At 50.6% G+C, this 23361-nt stretch overlaps 4 protein-coding genes across 16 annotated transcripts in view; 2 read left to right on the top strand and 2 right to left on the bottom strand.

The window, feature by feature from the left end:
- Window positions 1–2739, bottom strand: part of COL26A1 (collagen type XXVI alpha 1 chain) — a 203275-nt gene extending 200536 nt beyond the window's left edge. Inside the window, exon 1 of one of the 2 annotated variants that reach the window (XM_050783734.1) lies at window positions 1666–2739. In XM_050783734.1, the coding sequence (XP_050639691.1) occupies window positions 1666–1823 (158 nt within the window). In that variant the 5' untranslated portion in view covers window positions 1824–2739. The remainder of the gene's footprint in view (window positions 1–1665) is intronic. The other variant, XM_050783735.1, reaches the window with a different exon arrangement.
- Window positions 1–23361, top strand: part of IFT22 (intraflagellar transport 22) — a 984170-nt gene that overhangs the window by 934946 nt on the left and 25863 nt on the right. The gene's annotated exons all lie outside the window — the stretch shown is intronic.
- Window positions 1–23361, bottom strand: part of CUX1 (cut like homeobox 1) — a 1083765-nt gene that overhangs the window by 908853 nt on the left and 151551 nt on the right.
- The window catches only part of FIS1 (fission, mitochondrial 1), a 386064-nt gene that overhangs the window by 257916 nt on the left and 104787 nt on the right, over window positions 1–23361 (top strand). The gene's annotated exons all lie outside the window — the stretch shown is intronic.

A 23361-nucleotide genomic window follows, 5' to 3' on the forward strand; every position in this document is an offset into this window, starting at 1 on the left:
AAGAAAAAAAAAAGAAAACACCAGATCTGGGCCTGGCGTGGTGGCTCACGCCTGTAATCCCAGCACTTTGGGAGGCCGAGGCAGGAGGATCTCTTGAAGCCAGAATAGTTAGAGACCAGCATGTGCAACATAGTTCTACAAAAAATTAAAAAATTAGCCAGTCATGGTGGTGCGAGCCTATGATCTCAGCTACACAGGAGGCTGAGGTCGGGGGATCACTTGAGCCTGGGAGATCAGGTCTGCAGTGAGCTATGATCGCACCACTGCACTCCAGCCTGGGGAACAAGCAAGACACTATCTTAAAAAAAAAAAAAAAAGGCACAAGAGGTCAGTCCTGAGTGGCTACTGGGCCTAGCAAATCCTGAGCCTCTGTTTCTTCAGCTCAAGGAAAGATACTACTCTAACGTTTTAACCCTAGGGTTCTTAAGGATCAAAAGAAATGGAGATTGGGAGGGGCCAAGGCGGTAGGATCTCCTTGAGCCCAAGAGTTTGCGTCAAGCCTGGGCAACAGAGTTGAGATTCTGTCTCTGCAAAAAATAAATTAAAATGTAAAAAAGAGATGGAGGGAACAGACACAGGTAGTGCATTCCAGAGCGCTGTCATAGCTGTGTGGGTTGTAGTTATTACTAAATGAGGAAAAGCTAAATTCAAGCGAGTTATGCAAACGAGGCGTTTGGCAACTCCTACTTGCATGCTTACGGTTTTCTGGGGAAATTCAAATACGGGCTCCGGAGTCGCATCCCCGAGCGTCCCGGGGGTGGCCATGGCGCCACCTGCCGGCCGAGAGAGAGGAGACGCCTGGCGGGTCCCGGCGCCCGGGCCCGGTGACCCTGCGCCCTCTCGAACCCCGCCACGGAGCCACCCGATCCCAGCCGGTTCTACGTCCCGGGGTGGCTGGGGAGTCGCAGCCGAGGATCCTCCGCGGCCTCAGCCCCAAAGACTGGGCGGGAATGACCCCTCCGGTGTCCTGGGGCCGCTGATAGGAGAGGGGGTGCCCGGGACGCGAGGCCTTGACCACCCGGGAACCTGCTCCGCGACACAAAGCCGCAGCCGCGCAGGTGAGCGGCGGAGCCACGTGAGCGGCTGAACGCCCGGAGCAGAGCCCCAGCCTGGGCCACCGCGGTCGGAGCCACTTCCACTCGGAGCCCGGAACGAGGGGGCGAAGGTTGGGGAAGCGAAGAAAGGAAGGGACAGGGTGGGCGCGGCCAGAGACCACCGCAGCCCCGGACCCGGACCCGAACCCTCAGCCCCCGCGGCCCCACCACCCCAACCCTCAGCCCCCTCCGTCGGTCGTTCTAGCTGCCCCCTCTCTGCAGCACCCAGCCCCCGCCGCCCCGCGTCCCTAGCCGCCAGTCGCCCTGCACCCCAGGCCCTTCGGTCTCTCCCCCCGTGACCCCAACCCCCAGCCCCCGCCGTTTCGTCCCAGCTGCCCAGTGTCCCCAGCCCCTGGCCTCCACCACCCCACGCCCCCAGGCCCGCACCCCAACCCCCTCCAGCTCTCGTTCCAGCTGTCGGGTGTCTGCAGCCCCCAGTCCCCGCTGCCCCGCACCCCCAAGCCCCGGATAGCCCCGCGCTCCAGCCCCCGAATCTCTCGCTCCAGCCACCCAGTGCCCAGGGCCCCCGCCGCCCGCGCCCCTTGAGGCCCCGCCACCCCGCGCTACTCACCGGCGGCTCGTGTAGCCGCTGCCAGGGGAGCCGGCGCCGGGCTCCGGGTAGCCGTGCTGCTGCAGGGCTGCGGCCGAGAAAGGGTAGAGGAAGCCGGTGGCCAGCGCCGACCCGCAGAGGCAGCAACACGCCCAGGGCAGGAGCAGGGCCAGCTTCATCGTGCGCGGCAGACCGCGGGGACCTGGAGTCCCGGGCACGAGGACCGGCAGGAGCGCACCGGCGCCCGGACCGAACCTGCGGCCCCGGCCGGGAGCAGAGCGAGAGGAGCCGGGCGAGCGATCGGCGCCCGGGTGCGAGCTGGAAGTGTGTGGGGGGCGCCCACGCCTCTCCGGGGCCGCCTTTTCAAATTCGGCGAGGTGGGCTCTAAGCCGTCAAAGGGGGCGTGGGGCTTTCTTGTTAACCCTCGGTGGTCCGAGGCCGAGGAGGCGGCAGAGCTAGGGTGCGAGCTCCGCTGGGGGTCCCTGGAGCCTAGCACCCCGAAAGCCAAACCTCGCGCCCGGGCCCCCACTACACACTTCAGAAGCTTTGCAACCAAACCTTCTTCGGGTCCGCAAACACTTTCGGAGCGCCCATTCTGTGCCTGCCAATTTCACCTGGACGATGTTGGTGAATCCTCACCACACTGCCCTCGGTGGTCCCATTCAGAAGTGGAAACTGAGGCTGGAGAAAGTTAAGCCAGACAAATGCGCGTCTTCCGCTCCTTGTGCAGGGCTCTTTGGATCAAAGCACTGCGTGCCGGTGAGAAACCGTCCAGAGCTTCCCAAGAATCTTCTCCTTCCCCTTTCACCTCCAGCCCCCACCTGCCTCGCTGACTCTTCCAGGTAAGAAGCTTTGGGAAGGGCGGAAGGGTCAGTTGGGGTGAGAAGTTGTAGCTACATTGGGAGGCCGAGGCGGGCCAATCACCTGAGGTCAGGAGTTCGAGACCAGCCTGGCCAACATGGTGAAACCTCATCTCTGCTAAAAATACAAAAATTAGCCTAATGTGGTGGCAGTCGCCTGTAATCTCAACTACAGGCTGGGCTGAGGCAGGCGAATCACTTGAACTCAGGAGGCAGAGGTTGCAGTTTGAAAAGACCAGGCCACTGCCCTCCTGGATGACAAAGTGAGGCTCTGTCTCAAAAAATGAAAACAGTTCTAGCTAGAATCACAGATTCATGAGACATCCTATCCAGAAAAGGACTTCAGGAAGATGTAAGACAATCCCACCTTTTATAAATAGAAAAGCACAGTCCCAGATCCCATGCTGGGCCCAAGGCCAGCCTGGCCCCAAGTTGGTCTTTTCTGTGTTGCAGAGTTCCCTTCGGGCCTGGACCCGGCTCCAGGCACAGGTGGGACCAGACCAGAAATCCAGCCCGTACTCTACTTGCCCTGGTTGGGAGCACTCACTTTTTTCTTTTTTTCTTTTCTTTTCTTTTCTTTCTTTTTTTTTTTTTTTTAGATGGAGTCTCGCTCTGTCACCCAGGCTGGAGTACACTAGTGTGATCTCAGCTCACTGCAACCTCTGCCTTACGAGTTCAAGTGATTCTTCTGCCTCAGCCTCCCGAGTAGCTGGGACTACAGGCAAGCAATACCATTCCAGGCTAATTTTTGTATTTTTAGTAGAGATGGGGTTTCGCCATGTTGGCCAGGCTGGTTTCGAACTCCTGACCTCAGGTGATCCACCTGCCTCGGCCTCCCAAAGTGCTGGGATTACAGGCATGAGTCACCCAGCTCAGCCTGGGAGCTTCTTCCCTAATTCTCCCAAAAGCATCCTAAGGGTGCAGATTCCCTGAGACTTGCTCTGCCCCTGCGACCACTTGAGAACTCCTGTCTGTAAAATGCCTACAGGTTGGAGAAAAATCATCAAATATGGAAGTGCTTGCTGGACTGCAGCATATTTTGCAAAAGGATTGTAGAGGCCGGTGGCGATGGCTCACTTCAGTAATCCTAATGCTTTGGAAGCTGGGCACAGTAGCTCATGCCTGTAATCCCAGCACTTTGGGAGGTCAAGGCGGGCAGATTACTTGAGGTCAGGAGTTCAAGACCAGCCTGGCTAACATGGTGAAACCCTGTCTCTACTAAAAATACAAAAATTGGCTGGGCATGATGGCGGGCGCCTGTAATCCCAGCTACTCAGGAGGTTGAGGCAGGAGAGTCACTTGGACCTGGGAGGCGGAGGTTGCAGTGAGCCGAGATTGCGCCATTGCACTCCAGAGCAAGACTCTGGCTCAATAAATAAATAAATAAATGGAATGTCCACACTTCCCAAGTCCCGAGTCTGTCTTAAACTCAGAATTGGTCGTCTAGGAGTAAACAGCCTCCTAATTGAATCGCTTCATTCCTCTCGCCCTCCTTCCCTCCCTTGAGGCCTAAAAGATTTGGAGAATTTGGGTTATCAGGGGATTTTCAGTGCCTCCCCCAAAAGGAATCTGAACTGTGCTCCTTGGGCAGTTGGCCAACACCTAATAAATGATGAGGTCATCCCCCCCAGGAATTTGTAAGCGTTCTGTCTTCCACCTTCCCCTGCCTTCTACGCATAATGAGATCTTAAAGAGTAGAGAAAGGCCATGTTGCTGTGAACTGGACTTTATGCTGCTGGTCATCACGGTAAGGGAACAGGAATATCGTTTATTATCTTCAACTCATTTTTCCAGTGCCAGAGTCTGCACCCAAGCTAGGGTGACGATGGAGAAACGGGGAGACAAAGGAAAAACATTACTCCATATAGTGCTAGAGTATTTTAGGGCAAAAGCCTTTTTTTTTTTTTTTTTTTTTTTTTTGAGATTGGGTCTCACTCTATTGCCCAGGCTGGAGTGCAGTGGTGCAATCTTGGCTCACCGCAACCTCCGCCTCCCCGGTTGAAGTGATTCTCCTGCCTCAGCCTCCCGACCTGGGAGACTGCAGGCACCTGCCACCACACTCAGCTAATTTTTTTTTTAATTTTTAGTAGAGAAAGGGTTTCACCATGTTTGCCAGGCTGGTCTCGAACTCCTGACCTTAGGTGATCTGCCCGCCTCGCCCTCCCAAAGTGCTGGGATTACAGGCATGAGCCACTGTGCCCGGCCTAGGATGAAAGTCTGTAGAACAAGCACGAATACATCCCAGAAACTGCAGAAATAAAATGGTCATCTGAGTTTCGTCCTTTCTTTTCTTTTCTTTTCTTTTCTTTTCTTTTTTTTTTTTTTTGAGACCGTGCCTCTGTCTCCCAGGCCGGAGTGCAGTGGTGCGATCTCAGCTCACTGCACCTCGACCTCCTGAGCATCAATCCTCCCACCTCAGCCTCCCAAGTAGCTGGGACTACAGGCATGCATCACCAAGCCTGGCTGATTTTTATATTTTTAACAGAGACACGCTTTTGCCATGTTGCCCAGGCTGACCTCGAACTCCTGGGCTCAAGGAATCCACCCGCTTGAGCCTCTTAAAGTGCTGGGATTACAGGCGTGAGCCACCATACCTGGTCCTCTTCTTCATGTCCAGGACAATAGGTTCATTCTGGCCTGTGAGCATGTAACAGGCAACTTCTATGTGCCCATCTCTGTGCTGGGTGCAGCGAAGGGATATTGAAAATGCAAATAGCCTGGTACCCACCCTCAAAGTGCTTACACTATTATTTGAGAAGGCATTAAAAAGATAGCTGGCGGCCAGGCGTGGTGGCTCACACCTGTAATCCCAGCACTTTGGGAAGCCAAGGAGGGTGGATCATTTGAGGTCAGGAGTTTGAGACCAAAAAAATTAGCTGGGCATGGTGGCGCATGCCTGTAGTCCCAGCTACTCGGAAGGCTGAGGCAGGAATATCGCATGAACCCAGGAGGCAGAGGTTGCAGTGAGCCGAGATCTCGCCACTGCACTCCAGCCTGGGCAACAGAGAAAAACCCCGTCAAAAAAAAAAAAAAAAAAAAAAAGTTAGCTGTCAGAGTGGACAGATGCATACGAGATGAGCTTCCCATTATTTATTTTTTCATTTCATTTTATATTTTTATTTTTTTGTTTTTTTTAGACGGAGTCTGGCTTTGAAGCCCTGGCTGTAATGTAGTGGTCTAATCTCGGCTCACTGCAACCTCTGCCTCCTGGGTTCAAGCGATTCTCCTGCCTTAGCATCCCAAGTAACTTGGATTCAAGCGATTCTCCTGCCTCAGCCTCTCGAGTAGCTGAGATTATAGGCGCCTGCCCCCATGCCCAGGTAATTTTTGTATTTTTAGTAGAGACGGGATTTCACCATGTTGGACAGGCTGGTCTCAAACTGCTGATCTCAAACGATCCACCCACCTTGGTCTCCCAAAGTGCTGGGATTACAGGCGTGAGCCACCGTGCCTGGCCAATTTTGTTTGTTTTTAGACAGAGTCTTGCTCTATTGCTCAGGCTGTAGTGCAGTGGCACGATCACGGCTCACTATGCCCTCGACCTTCCAGGCTCAAGCAATCCTCCCACCTCAGCCTCCCGAATAGCTGGGACTACAGGCATGTGCCACCACACCTAGCTAATTTGTTATTTTTGTTTTTCATAGAGACAGAGTCTGACCATGTTGCCTAGGCAGGTTTCCAATTCCTTGCCTCAGCCTCTCAAGGAATTTGCATTTTGAAATTTGCGTTTTGAAAGAAAAAACACACATGTGGTGAATAGTAAAAGTGGGAGAATTGAACAGCCCTAGAATTGAGTAGTCCACATAGCCCTCCAAAGGGCCAAGTTTTCTACATTAGAATGTTAGCTGCAGGCCAGGTGCGGTGGCTCACGCCTGTAATCCCAGCACTTTGGGAGGCCAAGGCGGGCGGATCCCTGAGCTCTGGAGTTCAAGACCAGCCTGGCCAACATGGTGAAACCCCATCTCTACAAAAAATACAAAAATGAGCTGGGTGTGGTGGCTCATGCCTGTAATCCCAGCTATTCGGGAGGCTGAGGCAGGAGAATTGCTTAAGCCCAGGAGACAGAGGTTGCAGTGAGCCGCGATCACGCCACTGCACTCCAACCTGGGTGACAGAGTGAGACTCTGTTTCAAAAAAAAAAAAAAAAAAGAATGTTAGCTGCTGTTATCACGACAGCTGCCACCTCTACCCCCTCGGAGTCCCAGTATTCCATACAAGTACTTGTCTCTGTATTTCAAAACTGTACCCTTGCCATTGTCTAAATCCACGCAAAACTTCTGGAAAGGCAGAAGCCATTATTCCCAAGAACCAGAGATATCTAGCATTAAAGGCTTGGATTTGGGTGGGGCACGGTGGCTCATGCCTATAATCCCAACACTTTTGGAGGCTAAGGCAGGAGCTCAGGAGTTCAAGGCAAGCCTGGGCAACATAGTGAGAACTTATCTCTACCAAAAAAAATCTTTAAAAAATAGCTGAGTACTTGCTAATTTTTTTTTTTTTTTTTTTTTTTTTTGAGACAGAGTCTCGCTCTGTCGCCCAGGCTGGAGTGCAGTGGCCGCATCTCAGCTCACTGCAAGCTCCGCCTCCCGGGTCTACGCCATTCTCCTGCCTCAGCCTCCCGAGTAGCTGGGACTACAGGCGCCCGCCACCTCACCCGGCTAGTTTTTTGTATTTTTTTAGTAGAGACGGGGTTTCACCGTGTTAGCCAGGCTGGTCTCGATCTCCTGACCTTGTGATCCGCCCGTCTCAGCCTCCCAAAGTGCTGGGATTACAGGCTTGAGCCACCGCGCCCGGCCGAGTACTTGCTAATTAATCCCAGCTTCTTGGGAGGCTGAGGTGGGAGGATCGCTTGAGGCCAGGAGTTGGCAGCTGCAGTGAGCTGTGATCATTCACTGCACTCCATCCTGGACAACAGAGTGAGATCCTGTCTCAAAAAAGGTTTTGGGCTATGTGTGGTGACTCATGCCTGTAATCCCAGCACTTTGGGAGGCCGAGGCGGGTGGATCACCTGAGGTTGGGAGTCTGAGACCAGCCTGACCAACATGGCGAAACCCCGTCTCTACTAAAAATATTTAAAAATTAGCGAGGCATGGCGGCAGGCGCCTGTAATCCCAGTTACTTGGGAGGCTGAGGCAGGAGAATCGCTTGAACCCGGGAGGCGGAGGTTGCAGTAAGCCAAGATCACGCCACTGCATTCCAGCCTGGACAATAAAGCAGATTCCATCTCAAAAAAAAAAAAAAATGGTTTTGGAGTTGCGACCCAGATTCAGTGCTCCTTCCTCCTCCTTTCCTTGGTGACATTCGGTTACCACATAACCACCCTCCATATCCCCACTAAATGGAAGCTGGACAAACATGGCTGTCTGTTCACAAAGTCCTTTCTTGGCCCTTGTGTCCTCAACTGCTCACAGAGATGCTCTGAAATGGACAAGGTAGTGATTGTCATTATCCCTACTCCACCTCCTGGGTTCAAGCGATTCTCCTGCCTCAGCCTCCCGAGTAGCTGGGATTACAGGCATGTGCCACTATGCCCAGTTAATTTTGTATTTTTAGTAGAGACGGGGTTTCTCCATGTTGGTCAGGATGGTCTCAAACTCCCGACCTCAGGTGATCCGCCCGCCTCAGCCTCCCAAAGTGCTGGAATTACAGCCACCGTGCTTGGCCCATATTCCCGTTTTACAGATGGGAAGACAGAGAGGAAGTGACTTATCAAGGATCTTGTGTTCCTCCGATGCTATAAGTGCACAAAAGCCTTAGGAACAGGGTTGTTTGTACAAAGAGAGTTCAGATTTCTGTTTTTCTTTTCTTCTTTTTTTTTTCTGAAAAGGAGTCTCTTTCTGTTGCCCAGGCTGGAGTGCAGTGGCACAATCTCTGCTCACTGCAACCTCTACCTCCCAGGTTCAAGCGATTCTCCTGCCTCCGCTTCCCGAGTAGCTGGGACTACAGGTGTGCACCACCATGCCTGGCTAATTTTTTTTTTTTTTTTTTGGAGACGGAGTCTCGCTCTGCCGCCCAGGCTGGAGTGCAGTGGCCGGATCTCAGCTCACTGCAAGCTCCGCCTCCCGGGTTTACGCCATTCTCCTGCCTCAGCCTCCCCAGTAGCTGGGACTACAGGCGCCCGCCACCTCGCCCGGCTAGTTTTTTGTATTTTTTAGTAGAGACGGGGTTTCACCATGTTAGCCAGGATGGTCTCGATCTCCCGACCTCGTGGTCCGCCCGTCTCGGCCTCCCAAAGTGCTGGGATTACAGGCTTGAGCCACGGCGCCCGGCCTTTTTTTTTTTTTTTTTAGTAGAGACAGGGTTTCACCATGTTGGCCAGGCTGGTCTTGAACTCCTGACCTCAAATGATCTGCCCACCTTGGCCTTCCAAAATGCTGGGATTACAAGCGTGAGCCACCGCACTCGACCCCTCATTTTCCAAATAGGTCGATACATTTTTTTTTTGTTATAACTTAAAAAAGAATTCAAAACCTGACTTTCTTTGACAGTTCCTCAAAAAATTAAACCTCATGTTACCCTGTGGCCCAGCAATTCCACTCCTAGGTATATATCCCAAAGTAGGAAAACACATACTCACAAAAACTTGTACATGAATGTTTATAGCCACATGACTGAAAACTGCCAAAAAATAGAAGCAATCCAGATGAATTTATTTAAAAAAAGAAGGTGCTATACGTGTACAATGGAATATTATTCCGCCATGAAAAGGAATATAGTACTTGATACATCATGGATGAACCTTGGAAGCATTATGCTGAGTGAAAGAAAGAAGACATGAATGTCACATGAGTCCATTTATGTGAAGTGTCCAGAATACGCAAATCTACAGAGATAGAAAGTAGACAGGAGATTAGTCATACAGATATTAACAGAAAGTAGATTTCTTGGCCAGGCATGGTGGCTCACGCCTGTAATCCCAGCACTTTGGGAGGCCGAGGCGGGTGGATCACGAGGTCAGGAGATTGAGACCATCCTGGCTAACATGGTGAAACCCTGTGTGTACTAAAAATACAAAAAATTAGCTGGGCGGTGTGACGTGCCTGTGGTCCCAGCTACTCGGGAGGCTGAGGCAGGAGAATGGCGTGAACCTGGGAGGCAGAAGTTGCAGTGAGCTGAGATCATGCCACTGCACTCCAACCTTGAGGACAGAGCGTGAGACTCTGTTTCTGAGGCTGGAGTAGATTTCTTTCTTTCTTTTTTTTTTTTTTTTTTTTTTTTTTGAGACCAAATCTCACTCTGTCACCCAGGCTAGAGTGCAGTGGTGCGATCTCTCCTCACTGCAACCTCTGCCTCCTGAGTTCAAGCAATTCTTCTGCCTCTGCCTGCCAAGTAGCTGGGATTACAGGCACGCACCACCACACCTAGCTAATTTTTTTTTTTTTAGTAGAGACGGGGTTTCACCATGTTGGTCAGGCTGGTCTTGAACTAATAACCTCAGGTGACCCGCCTGCCTTGGCCTTCCAAAGTGCTGAGATGACAGGCGTGAATCACCGTGCCTGGCCAGATCAGATTTCTTGATGGAAGAAGACAAGCTTCACCAAGGAAGTGGGCTCCGTGACAGCTTTGTTTCCAGACCTTTCTGATAAGAACGTAATCAGTCAGCATCCTCTTCAGCAGACAAAAAGCAGAGCTTTGCTTCTGCTGGAGTCAGCAGGGAACAAAGAAGTAAATATTCATGAAGCTGAAGCCAACGTAAATATTGACCTCTTGGCATGATAAATCCTCCTGTTAATCTAAAACAGAGATCCGCCCCACCACACCCATTGCCCTATAGAACATGGATTCTGCAATTCTCTCAGAAGTTCAGGAAGGCGATGGTAGGAACTGAATTGTTTTCATCCTGATTTCTCCAGCAGTCTGTGCTCCCAGCTGTTCTGGATCCCAAAACAATGCAGGAAGGGCTGGAGTTAACTCAAGGGAGCAGGGGAGTCAAAACAAAGACTTATTTGCTTTGCTGCAAGCGTTCCCTACTTGGCCAGGGCAAGATGCAAGCAGAACAGATATAGAAGATCCTCACTTTGATTTTTTTTTTTTTTTTTTTTTTTTTTTTGAGACATGGTCTCACTCTGTCGTCCAGGCAGGAGGACAGTGGATCGATCATGGCTCACTGCAGCCTCAACCTCCTGGGCTCAGGCAATCCTCCTGCCTCAGCCTCCCAAGTAGCTAGGACCACAGGCACACACCACCACGGGCCCAGCTAATTTTTTGTAGAGACTGGGGTCTCACTGTGTTGCCCAGGCTGGTCTCAAGCTCCTGGACTCAAGCAATCCTTCCACTTCAGCCTCCCAAAGTGCTGGGATTACAGGCGTGAGCCACCTCGACCAGCCTGAATCTTCTCTACCTGGACACCTCCAAAATTCCACCCAGGCCCTATGAAATACTTCTTTGCTCTGCCTACCAACAGGTATAAGCTTGCCTGTTTCTCAAACATCAGCAGTGAACTAGATATTTAGAAGACAGCAAATTAAATGGCTATTCCAACAGTCCGTTTTGTTTTTGGTTTTGGTTTTTTTTTTGACAATGGAGTCTTGCTGTGTCACCCAGGCTGGAGTGCAGTGGTGGATCTCCACTCACTGCAACCTCCACCTCCTGAGTTCAAGCTATTCCCCCTCCTCAACCTCCCAAGTAGCTGGGACTACAGGCGCAAGCCACCATGCCTGGCTAATTTTTTTTTTTTTTTTTTAGACAGAATTTTGCTCCTGTTGCCCAGGCTGGAGTGCAATGGTGTGATCTTGGCTCACCGCAACCTCTACCTCCCAGGTTCAAGCTATTCTCCTGCCTCAGCCTCCTGAGTAGCTGGGACTACAGGCGCATGCCACCACACACGGCTAATTTTTGTATTTTTAGTACAGGCCGGATTTCGCCATGTTGGCAGACTGGTCTCAAACTCCTGACTTCATGATCCGCCCGCCTCGGCCTCCCAAAGTGCTGGGATTACAGGCACCCACCACCAAGCCTGACCAATTCTTTGTATTTTTAGTAGAGACAGGTTTCACCATGTTGGTCAGGTTTGTCTCAAACTCCTGACCTCGGGTGATCTGCCCTCCTCAGCCTCCCCAAGTGCTGGGATTACAGGCATAAGCCACCACACCTAGACTCAAAGGGATCTTCTTGATGCCTGTCCATCTGCACTGTTGGGGGGGCCTAGTCACATTCCTGTCCTTCAGTTGCCCACCTGTGTCCTTCCTTCTCACCAATCCAACCCTAATCCATGGCAAACCACACCAAGCCCGCTGGTGCCCACCTGATGAGACATCATGTCTCCCTCAGTTTGATTTACAGGATCCTTCAGAAGAATGCAAATAAAAAGACATGGTCCCCGGCCAGACATGGTGGCTCACGCCTGTAATCCCAGCACTTTGGGAAGCTGAGGTGGGTGGATCCCCTGAGGTCAGGAGTTTGAGACCAGCCTGGCCAACATGGTGAAACTCCGTCTCTACTAAAAATACAAAAAAATTAGTCATGCATGGTGGCAGGCACCTGTAATCCCAGCTACTCGGGGGGCTGAGGCAGGAGAATCGCTTGAACCCGGAAGGCAGAGGTTGCAGTGAGCCAAGATCGCGCCATTGCACTCCAGCCTGGGCGACAGAGTGATACTCTGTCTCCAAAAAAAAAACAAAAACAAAAACAAAGAGAGACATTGTCCCTGATGGCACACGATTCAAAGTTAGCAGGTCAGAGGAGTGACTCTGAGGCAGAGGGTCTGCCTCTGAGACCCTCCAGGGTCTCAACCCATGTGGTGTTGAGAGAGGATTGGAAGGTAGCAGAAGGATTCAGACAAAGCTGAGAGGTAGGGAGGGTGCCTTGAGGCAGAGGTGGGCAGAGGGCCAAAGGTGACAGTGTGTGCGGGGCTGAGAGGGCTGAGACATGAAGGGACTGGGTTTGAACCAAAGGTGCATGCCCAGCTAAACACACCTGTGCTCTTGGCAGGGGCTCACACCTGTGCACACGGCAGGGCCTCACACCTGTGCACACAGCAGGGCCTCACACCTGTGCTCTTGGCAGGGCCTCACACCTGTGCTCACAGCAGGAACTCACACCTGTGCAGGCACACCGAGCTGGAGCAAGGACATCTCCCAGAGGCGGCTGACCAATAAGCCAGAGCTCTGCCTTGAGTTACAGTCAACTCTCAAATCCCGTCCTCACCTCCAGTCCCACCCAGGAAGCCCAGAGCTCATGAAAAAAACCATGAGGAGGAGGCATCTGTGGAGCTTTGGAGACCAGCCTCAGGCTGTAGGTTGCAAGAGGAAGCCATGGTCTTCTGAAGAGCAAGTCCAGGGCAGTTGTGGTGGCTCACACCTATCATCCCAACGGTTTTGGAGGCCGAGGTGGGAGGATCACCTGAGCCCAGGAGTTTGAGAGCAGCCTGGGTGGTAAAGTGAGACCCCATCTCTACAAAAATAAAAAAAAATTAGCCAGGCGTGCTAGCGTGCACCTGTGGTCCCAGCTAAATGGAAGGCTAAGACAGGAGGATTACCTGAGCCCAGGAGATCAAGGCTACAGTGAGCCATGTTTGCGCCACTGCACGCCAGCCTAGGTGACAGAGCAAGACACTGTCTCAAAAAATAAAGAAAATCCATACATAAATATAAAAAGGAGAGCAGGTGCACAGCTGGAGGGCTGGGTGGTAACAGGAAATGAAAATCCGAGGAGCAAATCCAAAAAGGTGTGCAAAAGCCAGGCACGGCAGAGAGCAAGCCCTGGCCCCGGAGATCGCTGAGAGGGTGGCGCTGCCCCATCCACCCCCAGACATCGGCATCCTCACCTCCCATAGGCCCTCAGACTCAGCAGGTTAAAAACTGGACCCGGGCTGGGCACGGTGGCTCACACCTATAATCCCAGCACTTTGGGAGGCCGAGGTAGGCCAGATCACATGAGGCCAGGAGTTACGAGACCAGCCTGGTCAACATGGTAAAACCCCATCTCTACTAAAAATACAAAAATTAGCTGGGTGTGGTGGCGCACGTCTGTAATCCCAGCTACTCAGGAGGCTGAGGCACAAGAATCACTTGAACCCAGGAGGTGGAGGTTGCAGTGAGCCACTGTGCTCCAGCCTGGGTGACAGAGGGAGACTCTGTCTCAAAAAAGCAAAAAAAAAAAAAAAAAAAAACTGAACCCAGTCAGGCGCTATGACTCATTCCTATAATCCCAACACTTTTGGAGGTTGAGATGGGAGGATCACTTGAGCAGAGGACGAGGCTGCAGTGCACTGTGATTGTGCCACTACACACCAGACAAGATCCTGTCTCAAAAAATAAAATAAAATAAAATTTATCATGCACATCCTCTGTGCTCCCAAAGATCTTTTCACAGCCTTATGACTGCATTCACCTCCCCTCGGGTTTTTTCTTTTTTTCTTTTCTTTTTCGAGATGGAGTCTCCCTCTGCTGCCCAGGCTGGAGTGTAGTGGCACAATCTCTGCTCACTGCAACCTCCGTCTCCCTGGTTCAAGCGATTCTCCCACCTCAGCTTCCTGAGTAAGTGGAGTGGGATTACAGGCATCTGCCACTATGCCTGGCTAAGTTTTTTATTTTTAGCAGAGATGGGGTTTCAAATGTTGGCCAGGCTGGTCTCAAACTCCTGACCTCAAGTGATCCTGCCGGCTCGGCCTCCCAAATACAGGGATTACAGGTGTGAGCCACGGTGCCCGGCCACTTTTTTTTTTTCTGAGAGATAGGGCCTCACTCTGTTGTTCAGGCTGCAGTGGTGCAATCATGGTTCTCTGCAGCCTCAACTTCCTGGGCTCAAGCGATCCTTCCACCTCAGCCTCCCAAGTAGCTGAGATTGCAGGTGTCTGTACCACCCCGCCCAGGTAATTTTTTTTTTTTTTGGTAGAGATGGGATCTTGCTTTGTTGTCCAGTCTGGCCTTAAATTCCTGGCCTCAGGTGATCCTCCTGCCTTGGCCTCTCAAAGTGCTGGGATTACAGGCATGAGCCATGCGCCTGGCCTCATGCTCTCTTCCTAACACATCTGCCATGTTAACACAGTGCACAACACAGTGAACACTCCGAGAACAGGATGACTTCCCACTCATGTCTGTGTCCCCAGGCCTGACAGCCTCACGCTCATCACAGTTTTTTTTCTGAGACGGAGTCTTGCTCTGTCACCCAGGCTGGAGTGCGCGGTAACATGATCTCAGCTCACTGCAACTTCTGCCTCCCAGTTTCAAGCGATTCTCCTGCCTCAGCCTCCTGAGTAGTTGGGATTACAGGTGCCTACCACCATGCCGCCTAATTTTTGTATTTTTAGTAGAGATGGGGATATCACCATGTTGGCCAGGCTGGTCTCAAACTCGTGACTTCAGGTGATCCGCCCACCTTGGCCTCCCAAAGTGTTGGGATTGCAAGCGTGAGCCACCATGCCCAGTCATACTGATCACACCTTAGTAAGTATTAGCTGGATGTCTGAGTGGATCAACAAACCATGAGGTTCAGTCTCATAAGCCCGCAGAGAAAGGAGAGCTGCAGGCCACGCTGCCGTCTGGGAGGCGGCCCCAAAACACAGCTCCTGTGCTTAGCACTTAAGCTGGCAGCTTAGTGGGCAGAGGCTGCAGGTGAGGTCAGCTCCAGCCAGGGCTTCACATTTAACATCTTATTAAGTTGCTGGAGGCATCTGGAGGGCATCCATTAAAGTTTCTCCAATCTTGAGCAACACAACTGTTTACTGTGTGTTCTTATTTATTTATTTATTTATTTTATTTTATTTTTGAGACGGAGTCTCGCTTTGTCACCCAGGCTGGAGTGCAGCAGCACGGTCTTGGCTCACTGCAACCTCCACCTACTGGGTTCAAGCAATTCTCTGCCTCAGCCTCCCAAGTAGCTGGGATTACAGGCGCCTGCCACCACGCTTGTCTAATTTTTTTTGTATTTTTAGTAGAGACGGGATTTCACCATCTTGGCCAGGCTGGTCTTGAACTCCTGACCTCATGATCCACTCACCTCGGCCTCCCAAAGTGCTGGGATTACAGGTGTGAGCCACTGCGCCAGGCCTATCTGTCCTCATTTATTTTTATACAGCAAAACCAAGGCCTGGCACGGTGGCCCATGCCTGTAATCCCAGCACTTTGGGAGGCTGAGGCGGGTGGATCACTTGAGGTCAGGAGTTCGAGACCAGCCTGGCCAACATGGTGAAACCCCATCTCTATAAAAAATATGAAAATTAGTTGGGCATGGTGGCACACATCTGTAATTCCAGCTACTCAGGAGGCTGAAGCAGGAGAATTGCTTGAACCCGGGAGGTGGAGGCTGCAGTGAGCCAAGATCACACCACTGCACTCCAGTCTGGGTGACAGAATGAGACTCTGTCTCAGAAAAAAAAAAAAAAAAAATCAAAGACAAAAACAAAGAGAACATTGCAAATAAAAATGTCAAGTGGGTCCTGTCATTTAACCAGCCCAAGGGAAAGAATTCACCATTCATTCCAATAAAGGCTAGGACCTGCCTTCACACATCTCTATCCAAAATTATTGAGTTGAATACTTAAGAAAGGGTCGTCCAGTGCTATCTTCAAATCAAAAGTCTCCAGATGGTCTTGGAAATATCAGCCCTACATCATCTTGTGCTCATTACTTATAGGGGATCTGTGATGTATGTGATCAAAGTACCTACCCTGTGCTTCTCAGAAGCTAATTTTTGCTCGGTGGCTGAAGCCTGTCATCTCAGCCCTTTGGGAGACTGAGGTGGGAGGATCACTTGAGGCCAGGAGTTTGAGACCAGCCTGGGCAGTATAGTGAGACCTCCCCATCTCCAAATAATTAATTAATTAATTAATTAAAAAATAAATTGGGCTGGGCATAGTGACTCTCATCTGTAATTCCAGCACTTTAGGAGGCTGAGGCGGGCAGATCACTTGAGGTCAGGAATTCGAGACCAGACTGGCCAACGTGGCAAAACCTTGTCTCTACTAAAACTACAAAAATTAGCTGGGCATGGTTTAGCTGTAATCCCAGCCACTCGGGAGAATCACTTGAACCTGGGAGGCGAAGGTTGCCATGAGCCGCGATCATGCCAGTGCACTCCAGCCTGAGTAACAGAGCAAGACTCTGTCTCAAAAAATAAAATAAAAAACAATAAAGTAATAAAAAATAAATTAGCCAGAGGTGGTGGCATGAGCCTATAGTCTCAGCTACTCAGGAGGCAAGAGGAGAGCTTGAGCTCAGGAGTTCGAGACCAGCCTGGGAAACATAACAAGACCCTGTCTCTACAAAAAGTTTGTAAAAAATTAGCCAAGTGTGGTGCTGTCCACCTTTAGTCCCAGCTGCTCGGGAGGCTGAAGCAGGAGGATCACTTGAGCTCAAGAGTTGAAAGCTGCAGTGAGCTATGATCATGCCACTGCACTCCAGCCTGAGTGATACAGCAAAACCCTGTATCTAAATTTAAAAAATTTTTAAAGGGTATGACGGCTGGCCACGGTGGTTCACACCTGTAATCCCAACACTTTGGGAGGCTGAGACAGGTGGATCACCTGAGGACAGGAGTTCAAGACCAGCCTGGCCAACATGGTGAAACCCCATCTCTACTAAAAATACAAAAATTAGCTGGACATGGTGGCAGGCCCCTGTAATCCCAGCTACTCGGGAGGCTGAGGCATGAGAATCGCTTGAACCCAGGAGGTGGAGGTTGCAGTTAGCCGAGATCGCGCCACTGCACTCCAGCCTGGGCAACAGAAAAAGACTCTATTAAAACAAAAAATAAACAAGAAAGGCGGGATATATGTTTTGCTAACAACCAGAGAGGAAGAAGGGAAGGCAGGTCATGTTTCCCAAGGGTGGTTTTTCATTGATACCAAGACCCGGTAGAAAGAGCATGAAAATGTTATTTCACTTGATAAAACCTTATTGCAATTTACTGTTATGAAGTGTCTGTTTGAAGTTGAAACAAGTTCTAGATAAGCCCTTTGTTGAGCAACCAGAAAATAGGGAGAAAGCAGTTAGACTGGAATGCTGATTAGAGTCATTAATTAGGACTGTAAAAGGCCCGCAGAGTCACTTTCCTTTGGAAACCTAGATGACTGCGGAATTAAAGGCTTTGGGGGCGGGGGGAATCCTTTCATGCTAAAGACAGCCAAAGATTATTTCAAGGATTTTTAAATTAAGGCATTATTAAAGCCGAGGCTTTAGTTGTGACCAGAAGACCCTGACAATTTAATGAAAATCTTATGGGGAGGAGGAGACTAAGGAAGGAACCCGTTTGGTTTCCAAGTCCCATGAGGCTGTTTGGTCCCACTCCAACATGCCTTCAGGCTGGTCGCCGTGGCCTCCCAGAGCCACCCAGAGTGACATTGCCATAGGGAGGCAGCCCTCCAGCTCAGTGTGTGCCTCTTGGAGCCACCCAGAGGCTGCTACCTGCCTGGTGCAGGTGGGAGTGCCAGCCTTGTCCCACCCTAATCTCTTTTTAATAGAGACAAGCTCTTGATATGTTGCCCAGGCTGGTCTTGAACTTCTGGACTCAAGCAGTCCTCCTGCCTTGGTGTCCCAAAGTGCTGGGATTACAGACCGAGGCTACTGCACCTGGCCATCAAATCTCTCTCTGACTTCCCTGCTGTTTCCTCCAGTCCCTCCAGGGTTTCCTGACAGGACTCCAACTCAGACACTGACGACAGGGTGCCCTGGGAAACTTTTTTTTTTTGAGACAGAGTCTCATTGCGTCGCCCAGGCTGGAGTGCAGTGGCACGATCTCGGCTCATTGCAAACTCTGCCTCCTGGGTTCAAGCAATTCTTGTGTTTCGGCCTCCCAAATAGCTGGGACTATGGGCATGAGCCACCTCACCTGGCTAATTTTTGTATTTTTAGTAGAGATGGGGTTTCACCATGTTGACTAGGCTGGTCTTGAACTCCTGACCTCAGGGGATCCACCCACCTCAGCCTCCCATAGTGCTGGGATTACAGGTGTGAGCCACTGCACCCGGCCTGGGCAACGATCTTAACCTTTCTGAACTTCAGTTTCCCTCTCTGTAAAGTGGAAAGAATACTTTCACCTTAGGGCCACTGGGAAAATTCATACCTTGAATGAAAACGGGGCTGGGCACAGTGGCTCATGTCTGTAATCCCAGCACTTTGGGAGGCCAAGGCAGGAGGATTGCTTGAGGCCAGGAGCTCAAGACCAGCCTGGGCAACATAACAAGGCCCTGCCTCTATAAAAAAATTTTTTAAATCAACCATGTATTGTGGTGCCCCTGTGGTCCCAGCTACCCAGGAGGTTGAGGTAGGAGGATGGCTTGAGCCCAGGAGTTTGAGGCTGCAGTGAGCCGTGATTGCACCACAGCACTCCAGCATAGGTGACAAAGTGAGACCCCATCTTGAAAGAAAGAAAGAACGTTTCACAACATGTGGAAAAGGGCAATAAAGAAAAATAAAGAAGGGGAAACAAAGATAGAGAAGGAAAGAGAGATAAAGAGAGAGAAAATAGAAAAGTATAAAGAGGCTGAGCGTAGTGGCTCACCCCTGTAATTCCAGCTCTTTGGGAGGCCAAAGTTTGCAGATCACTTGAGGCCAGGAGTTCAAGACCAACTTGGCCAATATGGCAAAACCCCTTCTCTACAAAAAAAAAAAAATACATGCGCGCCACTACTCCCAGCTACTTGGGAATGAGAATCTCTTGAATCCAGCCGGCAGAGGTTGCAGTGAGCCGAGATTGTACCACTGTACTCCAGCCTGGGCAACAGAGCAAGACTTCACCTCAATTAAGAACAACAACAAAAAAAGACCAGGCGAGGTGGCTCACGCCTATAATCCTAGCACTTTGGGAGGCCAAGGCGGGTGGATCACTTGAGGTCAAGAGTTCAAGACCAGCGTGGTCAACGTGGTCAAACCCCATCTCTACTAAAAATACAAAAATTCGCTGGGCGTGGTGGCATGCACCTGTAATTTCAGCTCCTCAAGAGGTTGAGGCAGGAGAATCTGGGAGGCAGAGGCTGCAGTGAGCTGAGATTACATGCCACTGCACTCCATCCTGGGCAACAGAGTGAAAAAATAAAAATACAAAAATCAGCCAAGTGTGGTGCTGCATACCTATAATTTCAGCTACTCAGGAGGCTGAGGTGGGAGATCACTTGAGCCCAGGAACTCAATGCTGTAGTGAGCCATGACCATGCCACTGTACTGCCTGGGCAACAGAATGAGACTCTGCCTCAAAAAAAAAGAAAAATAAAAGAGAGAGAGAGAGAGAGAAAGGGAGAAAAAGAAAGAGACAGAAGGAAGGAGGGAAGGAAGGAAGGAAGGAAGGAAGGAAGGAAGGAAGGAAGGAAGGAAGGAAGGAAGGGAGGGAGGGAGGGAGGGAGGGAGGGAGGGAGGGAGGAAGGGAGGGAGGAAGGGAAGGAGGGAGGGAGGGGAGGGAGAGAGAAAACAAAGGGCTTGATATTTGCAACTATGAATTAAATGAAAGAATGAGCTGTAAGGATTTGCCATCTCTGCTCACTGCAACCTCTGCCTCTGGAGCTCAAGAGATTCTCGTGCCTCAGCGTCCCAAGTAGCTGGGATTACAAGTGCTCGCCACCATGCCCGGCTAATTTTTTTGTATTTTTAGTAGATACGGGGTTTCACCATGTTGGTCAGGCTGCTCACGAACTCCTGACCTCAAATGATCTATCTGCTTCGGCCTCCAAAAGTGCTAGGATTACAGGCATGAGCCACTGAGCCCGGAACGTAAAGATTCTTAGATCTAATTTCCAACTCCCAATCTCCCGATTCCCCAAGGTAATGCTTTTCCTCTGTTGGACGTGATCCCCTGCTCCAGAACCACTGCCTGCCCTTCTCTGCCCTGCTCTGAGCCCTGGGAGGCTGAGCCCCGTGGATGGCATCTCCTGGCTGCCTTACTCATTGCACTCTACGGTGGACTCAGCCAGTGGGAGGGATCAAGAGAAAAGATCAGGAGGAGAGTGAGCTTCAGATTAGGGTCTTCTTCCTTCAGCTTCGGATGTCCAAGTCTCCAGCTCTAACTGGGCCCCAACTGGTCTCCAACTCTAACTGGGCACCATGCCATTCCTCCTTTGCTTCCTTAGCTCTGTCCACACAACTGTAAGGGTTTTTTGTTTGTTTGTTTGTTTGTTTGTTTGTTTTGAGATGGAGTCTCACTCTGTCACCCAGGCTGGAGTGCAGCGGCGCGATCTCAGCTCACTGCAGCCTCTGCCTCCTGGTGTCAAGCAATTCGCCTACCTCAGCCTCCCAAGTAGCTGGGATTACAGGCGCCCGCCACCACGCCCAGCTAATTTTTATATTTTTAGTAGAAAGAGGGTTTCATCATGTTGCCCAGGCTGGTCTCAAACTCCTGATCTCAGGTGATCCACCTGCCTCAGCCTCCCAAAGTGCTGGGATTACAGACATGAGCTGCCGCGCGCCAGGGCTTCTTTATTGAAGCTTCTTCATTTGAACCATCCAGGTTCCATTCTTTCCTGCCAGGACCCTACTTGGTTCAGTTAAAAGAAATGAAACTGGAAGGCAGACAGATCGCTTTGAGCTCAGAAGTTCGAGACCATCCTGGGCAACATGGTAAGACCCTGTCTCTACAAAAAAATACAAAAATTAGCTGGGCATTGGTGGCTTGCGCCTGTGTTCCCAGCTACTCAAGAGGCTGAGGCTGGAGAATCGCTTGAGCCTGGGAAGCAGAGGCTGCAGTGAGCCATGATTGTACCACTGCATCCAGCCTGGGCAACAGAGTAAGACCCTGTCTCAAAAAAAAAGAAAAAAAATGAAAGAAAGAAAACTGGGCTGGGGGTCGGGCACAGTGGCTCACACCTGTAATCACAGTGCTTTGGGAGGCAAAGGGGGGTGGATCACCTGAGGTCAAGAGTTCTAAACCAGCCTGGCCAACATGGCGAAACCCCATCTCTACTAAAATTACAAAAAATTAGCTGGGTGTGGTGGCGGGCACCTGTAATCCCAGCTACTCAGGAGGCTGAGGCAGGAGAATGGCTTGAACCCAGGAGGCGGAGGTTGCAGTAACCCAAGATCGAGCCATTGCACTCCAGCCTGGTCAACAAGAGCGAAAATCTGTCTCAAAAAAAAAAAAAGAAAAGAACAACAACATAAAAAAGAAAACTGGCTGGGCTGGGCACAGTGGCTCATGCCTGTAATCCCAGAACTTTGGGAGGCCAAGGCAAGAGGATTACTTGAGGCTGGGAATTCAAGACCAGCCTGGGCAACGCAGGAAGATCCTGTCTATACAAAAAACAAAAATCAGTCAGACATCGTAGAGCACACTTGTGGTCCCAGCTACTCAGGAGGCTGACTTCAGCCCTGGAGGTTGAGACTGTAGTGAGCTATGATCACGTCGCTACACTCCATCCAGCCCGGGCAACAGAGTGAGACTTTGTCACCAAAAAAATTAAATAAATAAATAAATAAATAAATAAATAAATGAAACTGGATTGCTCGAAGCAGGAGTTCGAGATCAGCATGGACAACATAGCGAGACCCCCATCTCTACAAAAATACAAAAGTTAACCATGCATGGTGGCACATCCCTGTAGGCACAGCTACTCTAGAGGCTCAGATAGGAGGATTGCTTGAGCCTAGGAGATTGAGGCTGCAGTGAGCTATGATTGTACCATTGTACTCCAGCCTGGAGTGAAACCCTATGTCCCAGAAACAAACAAACAAACAAAACCTGAGAACTGCAGGATGTTGTATAAGATCCCAGAGTGGCTACATACCCGTGTTCAGGTTATAGACTGAACAACTCCAAGGACTGCCATGCACTTTGCAATCTGTGGGAATGGTGCACTCTGGATTTATACAGCGCACATGCTGCGTAGCTGAGCCTTAATGGCCCTGAATTTGCCTAAGGTCAACCAGCTACTTGGAGCTACTTGGAACTTACAGCAGGGTCTTGACCCACACCTCGTGGCTATTACACCACCCCAAGATGGCTCTCCACTCTGCCATATCACCCCTGAGAGTGAGTTGGGCAGAGCTGCAAAGTATTACGTTGGTGCAAAAGTAATTGTGGTTTTGGCCCTTCTTTTCTTTTCTTTTTTTTTTCTTTTTTTTTTTTTCAGACGGAGTCTCGCTCTGTTGCATAGGCTAGAGTGCAGTGGTACGATCTCGGCTCACTGCAACCTCTGCCTTCTGGGTTCAAGCAATTATCCAGCCTTGGCCTCCCAAGTAGCAGGGACTACAGGCGCGCACAACCACGCTCAGCTAATTTTTGCATTTTTTAGTATAGACGGGGTTTCGCCATGTTGGCCAGGCTGGTCTCAAACTCTTGACCCCAGGTGATCTGCCCACCTCAGCCTCCCAAAGTGCTGGATTACAGGCTTCAGCCGTCACACTTGGCCCTTTTATTTATTTATTTATTTATTTATTTATTTATTTATTTTTTAAGACAGAGTCTTGCTCTGTCACCCAAGCTGGAGTGCAGGGGCATGATCTCAGCTCATGCAACCTCCACCTCCCGGGTTCAAGCAGTTCTTCAGCCTCAGCTGGAAGTACAGGCGCATGCCACCATGTGCAGCTAATTTGCATTTTTTAGTAGAGACAGAGTTTTACCATGTTGGGCAGGCTGGTCTCAAACTCCCGGTCTCAAGTGATCCTCCCACTTCAGATCCCAAATGCTGGAATTACAGGCGTGAGCCACCACACACAGCCTATTGGGGTTTTTTTTGTTGTTGTTATTGTTGTTATTGGTTTTAAGAGATGGGATATCACTCTGTTGCCTATGCTGGAGTGCAGTGATGCAATTATAGCTCACTGCAGACTCAAACTCCTGGGCTCAAGTGATCCTCTCACCTCAGCCTCCAGAGTAGCTGGGGCTACAGGCATGCAACACCATGCCCGGCTAATTTTTTAAATTTTTTGTAGAGATAGGATCTCACTATGTTGCCCAGGCTGATCTCAAACTCCTTGCCTCAAGCAATCCTCCT

This window comes from Macaca thibetana, chromosome 3 (assembly GCF_024542745.1).
Source record: "Macaca thibetana thibetana isolate TM-01 chromosome 3, ASM2454274v1, whole genome shotgun sequence".
In the NCBI taxonomy this organism is placed as follows: domain Eukaryota; kingdom Metazoa; phylum Chordata; class Mammalia; order Primates; family Cercopithecidae; genus Macaca; species Macaca thibetana.